General features: G+C 46.3%; 1 protein-coding gene across 1 annotated transcript; it reads left to right on the top strand.

Annotated features, from left to right (window-relative positions):
- Nucleotides 1–3,361: 3,361 nt before the first annotated feature.
- Nucleotides 3,362–4,771, top strand: LOC125617946 (sperm motility kinase 3A-like). Its single transcript, XM_048807023.1, has one exon. It carries the CDS (start codon nt 3,362–3,364, stop codon nt 4,769–4,771), a length of 1,410 nt encoding a protein of 469 aa, XP_048662980.1.
- The last annotated feature ends 769 nt before the right edge of the window (nt 4,772–5,540 follow it).

The following is a 5,540-nucleotide window of genomic DNA, read 5'->3' as shown; positions in this document are numbered from 1 at the left end:
AGGTCTTTTAGTGTAACTTAAGATGTACCTTTGTATCAGCCCCACCAAGAGTAAGTAAGACTGGAGACTATGAAAAATTCTTAGTAGTTCCTAATAACTATCAAAAGAGTCAGAAGCTTTTTTTACTCAATTGAAGACTTACAGATTTTCCTAAAATCCTAGATGGGCAGACTTGATCCGTTTGCTAGAATGATTACTTAGCCCTCAGTGACAGAAATAAACTCTACTAAACACAGAGGTTATGCCAATTAAAAAAGAAAAAGAAGTATTTTACAAAGTAAGATGGCATTAGATAACTTAATCTTATGGGTACATCCATGACATTATAAAAAGCTTCTCTGGGGCTAACAGTTCTAGGATCTAAGTTCCTCGATGGCTGACTCCATTGCTCTGCCCAAGGGAAGGTAGTCCCTCATGGGGTAAGGGCCCAGTGGAGAAAAGCTGCTGGGTTCAGGACAGCAACAAAGCAGAAACCTTCAGAGTAGATGTAATGAGGTCTTTTAAAGCCACAGTTTTGTGTTCCTTAAAATACCTAATTACTCCAAGTTGCTCTAGGACTAAGTAAGATTGGAAAACTGTACATGAACTCCCTTCTTGGAGAATTCCCATCACTGTTTAGACTATCAGCACTTTCCCAATGTATTTGTCATCATGTAAAACCAATAGATATTTAGTAGTACCAATGTTTGGGATACTTGGTACTTCAGTTCAGGATTGTTATGTTGATTCAGAGAGAATGCACATCCTTTCTAGTGCATAAAACATAGTAAGCACTCATAAAAGGCACAGTGGTTATTATGAAGCCAGGGTCTTGGCACCCACCCACCTTATTTTCTAAAGATGACTGATGAGGCTAAGGAAGAGTCTCAAGAGTCCTTTAGCCCCAAACAACATGTGCCAAACAATTTGAGTCCACAAAACTGTGAAACTCTGGAAGAAGCATGAGGCCAGTGGACGAGATCCTAAGGAGAAGGAGGGCTGTGGGGTAGATGGAGGTTTGGTGTGGGTCACTGCTCTCAGCATGCTTGCCCAGTGGCGGCCTGTTATTCTGTGCCCAACTGCATTGCCCTGGAGAGAGCTTGGGTTCTGTTGATGTCCAGAACGTTCTGCAGGTTCCCTGCCACTGGTCCAGCCAGCACCAAGGATTCCTCTCTCAAAATTGGCTTAATCCATGATAAGGACTGAATTCAGGAGAGGAGGTAGAGTTTTCTTGCCACCTTGTTACCAACACATTCCAGGGATGATGGGCTGGCTAGAGATCTGATTTCCCACAGAAAAGATGGATGATACATGTCACTCCTGGATGGCCCTTCCCTGACCTTTGGTCTTTTTCTGCCTTTTATTCATATAGGCTTGAGAATAAAGGAAAACTTAAACCTTGTGGGGCTAACAGTTCCAGAGGTCTCAGTTCCTTGATGGCTGACTCTATAAGGGGCAAGGCACCCCCATTACCAGGGGCACCAGCTCTGGGTTTCTCTGGAGGGGTCTTTCTGTCTCTAGAGATCAGGATGGGGCTCTTGGTTCAATGTGGTTTGTGTCATAAAAGGAGATCAGGGTGGGGTCTTGGTTCAGCTTGGTTTGTGCCCTTTTAAGGAGATCAGGGTGGGGCCCTGGTTCACCTTGACTTATGCCCTTATAAGGAGATCATGGAGGGGCCCTGGTTTAGAATGGCATGTGTCCTTATAAGGAGATCAGGACAAGGCCTTTGGTTTGCTGTGGCTTTTGTCCTTATAAGGACAAAAGGATGGACCCTTGGGTCAGCATGCCTTGTGTCCTTATAAGAAGAACATCACAAGCTTTTATTTAATATGCCTTGCTTCTTTATTTGATTATCTTTCCTCCTATTTAGTTCATGATAGTGGTGAAACATTTCAATTCCCTAACCTCTCATGTTGGGTATGCTCTACAAGGACTTCCGTGTGTTTCCCATGGGGGTTCCATCTAAATGAGAAAGAGATGCCACTCTGGTGTGAGTCTTTAGCAACATGACTTCAGTAGTATACAGATGAGGCTTCTGTACCTCTTCTACACCTCTCCCTCATTCATGTTACAGTGTTATATATGCCATTTATTTGATACCATAGAAGAAAACTGGGGTGCTTTCATATTATTCTGTCTTGTAGAAAACAAAAATAGCACTAGCTTTTTTTATAATTGTCACAAATTTATTTTACCAGGTTTCTTTCTCTCTCCATCAAGATCTGAGTTCCTATCTAATATTAGTCCTTCAGTGCAACATGAAGGACTCCCCTCACACAGGACACATCTAGTGGGGACCAATTCTATGGGTTCTTGTTTATCATGTGCTCTGGTTTGAATGTAGGTATCCCTCCAAAATTCCTGTATTCAGTTCATCCTCAATGTAACAGGATTGAGAGCTGGTTAGGCCAGAAAGCCCCAACCCCAGGGATGGGATGTGTACATTACAAGAGCTTCTCCAGTATGTGTAAGAACCTGGTTCATTTCCCAGAACTGCACAAGTGTGGGCACACACACACACACACACACACACACAATTTCATTTATCAAGCTGTGCAGTGATGTATGGCTGTGTTTTAATTATCTCTCTTGTTTTTTTGACCAAAATATCCAACAAGAGCAACTTGGAGGAGGAGAAGATTCTGTGGGGCTAATAGTTTCAGAGGTCTCAGTTCCTTGATGGCTGACTCCATTGCTCTGCCCAAGGACAGGTAGTCCATCATGGAGTAAGGGCCCAGTGGAGGAAAGATGCTCAGTCCAGAGGAATAAAGCAGAAATCTTGAGCATAGATATAATGAGGTCATTCAAAGCCACAAAGTGATTACAGATTTTCAGACTCAAAATGAAAAGACCACTGAATATCGTACAAATTTTAAATTCTAAACAAGTAAATATCAGTCTCCAAAACCCACTGAAGCAAAAAACCTTCCAGGGTCCTTTCTTTTTCTATTATGAAAGTTGGAAAGTTATTATGAAAGTTGGAAAGGTCCTGGAGGCCCAAATGTGAGATGACCCCTGGGGGTTATGCCTGGGTGTGCCTGAGTCATTTCTGGCTCAGACCTCACAAGGAGCCACTGTGAGGCGATCTCAAACTGCGGGTATATAAGAGAGTGGCCGTGGCTGGGTTTTTTGTCCATAAGTACAGGAAGCTCTTGGTGGTGACCTGTCGGACTCCCAGATAGTTAGAGCGTTTGGTGGTGGTTGGTGGTTGGTGGTTGGTGGTTGGTGGCTGGTTGTGGTCTTTGGATATTGGGTTTTTTGATTTGGTTTTTTTTTCCCCTTTTGTTTTCTTTGCTTTCATTTTCTGGTTTTTTATTTTGTTTTTTTGTTTTGGTTTATTATTTTTTTTTTAGTTTAGCTAGCATCCTTGTTCCTGTTTAGGATGAGAGATCAGTGTAGTCAGAGCAGAGTAGCGCTGCAGGAGCAGAGCTCTTGCTCTGAGCCTGCCTTCACGGACCATTATATGGTCCTGCAGGACATTGGGGAAGGGGGCTTCGCCCAGTTGAAACTTGCCCGCCATCTTCTTACTGGGACAGAGGTTGCAGTGAAGGTCTTGGAAAAAGCAGCCACGAAATTCACCTTCCTCTCTGAACCAGAAGTGATGGCGGATTTGGACCACCCAAATGTGATCCACCTCTTTCAGGTCATGGAGACCGAGAGGTATGTCTACCTTATCATGGAGCATGCAGGTGGGGGAGAGCTTTGGGAGTTCATCCCAGAAACTGGCATGGAGGAGAAGGAGGCCCGCAGACTGTTTACGCAGATCGTGCAGGCTGTGCAGTACTGCCACCAGAAGGACATCGTGCACCTGGACCTGAAGCCGGAGAATGTGATGATGGATGACTGCAGCAATGTGAAGCTCATTGACTTTGGCCTGAGCACCAGAGTCACAGCTGGAAAGAAGCTGAATAAATTCTCTGGCACTCTCCTCTATATTCCCCCTGAAATTCTCTGTCATCAAGAATATGAGGGCCCCCCGGCAGACATCTGGAGCTTGGGTGTGGTCCTCTATGAAATGCTCACAGGGATATGTCCATTTGAGGCAAGCACCGATAGTAAGCTGAAGAAACTCATCAAGTTGGGAAAGTACATCATTCCTTCACATGTCTCCAAGGAAGCCCAGAGCCTCATCCGTGAGATACTCAAAGTGGACCCCAAGCAGAGGCCCACCATAGACCAGGTAATGGGGCACCCATGGCTGACCCAGTGTGAGGAAGCTTCACCCAGTTCTCCTTGTGAGGTACTCCCCAAACTCCCGGACCTCACAATCTTGAAAACGATGATCAACATGGGTTATGACCACTATAACACCTGGGTGTCCGTGGTGAGAAGGAAATTCAATGATGCAATGGCCACTTACCGCATCCTCCAGCACCAGAGCACCCACGGGGAGGCCTCCCCAGTCCAGGTGAATTCCGAGCATTTCCCAGGACCTGAAGATCCTCCCTGGGTCTGCCAGAAAAAGTTTCCCAGTGAGCCTGCCCTTCCCTTGCCCTGTGAGCAGCAGCAGCAGCCTGCTAGAAGTGCCAGCATGCCCACCATCACACTCCGCTTCCTCAAGGACACACCGCCTCCCAGCCTAGCATCCCAGCCTAACCCAGTGCCCAGCCCCTCACCCTCCCAAGAGACCTCCACAAGGCAACCCCCAGACAGAAGCTGGGGTTGGAAGAGGGTGAGGAGGAGGATCGCCAAATGCCTCCGGCAGCTATGCTGCATACCCTGCTTCCGTGGGCCACTCTCCAGAAAGAGAGTGGCTCCAGTGGAAACGCCCAGCCCAGACAGACAGAACTGATGGACAGCAGGAAGATGCTAAGCTGTGCGGATGCTGACATCATGGTGTGGAAGTGAGGTGTGCTGATGGGCTCAAGCTTCTCTACACAGATCCAGGCAGGAGCACATCTGCATCCACTAGAAGACTCCTCTGCCCCCACCTGCGAAGACACATCGTAAGAGACTTTTCTCTGTGGAACACATCATAGAGACTTTTCCCTGGGACACTTCCTTCCCCCTGCCCTGCTCTTTATCCTTTCTTCCATGCTTTGGGAGAAATTTATTTTCATTTTCTTTCATTTTCTTTTTTTTAACATTGTATAATAAATTGTTTCAAAGATTTAAAAAATTGCGGGTTTGGGGTTTTTTTTTAGAGAAAGGCCTAAGGACTAGAGCCAGAGCCCAGTAGCTATCCTCTCCAAGGCCTGGACCACAGTGCCTCCCTCTACTGCTCATTATATAGTCGCTCAACTTGAGCCAGGGTAGATGGGGAGTCACTTGCCTTAAGCCAATATAAATGGGGACTTGCTCCCCTTGATGGAGTATAGATGGAGATGCTCCCCTTGAGACAGTGTCGACTTGATTCACTTTGAGCTGGTCACTTTGACCAGACCTTTTCCTCGTCTTCAGGCCCCTCCCTGAAGTGTGTGGGGACAGTGGGTTGCAGCTGTTTAAGAAGTCTCTGGCAAGGCATTGGAGAACAGTATATTCTGTGGCTTCATCTCCATAATCCCATGTGCAGTGAAGCCCGCCTGTCGCAGTGGCTGGGTGCCTTACCACTGCCCTGCAGC

Source organism: Marmota marmota, unplaced genomic scaffold (genome assembly GCF_001458135.2).
Source record: "Marmota marmota marmota unplaced genomic scaffold, marMar, whole genome shotgun sequence".
Classification (NCBI taxonomy): Eukaryota; Metazoa; Chordata; class Mammalia; order Rodentia; family Sciuridae; genus Marmota; species Marmota marmota.
This window is presented reverse-complemented; position numbering and strand designations above follow the sequence as displayed.

Coding starts and splice junctions, on each gene's coding strand:
- LOC125617946 (XM_048807023.1), top strand. CDS start 3,362: ATGAGAGATCAGTGTAGTCAGAGCAGAGTAGCGCTGCAGGAGCAGAGC.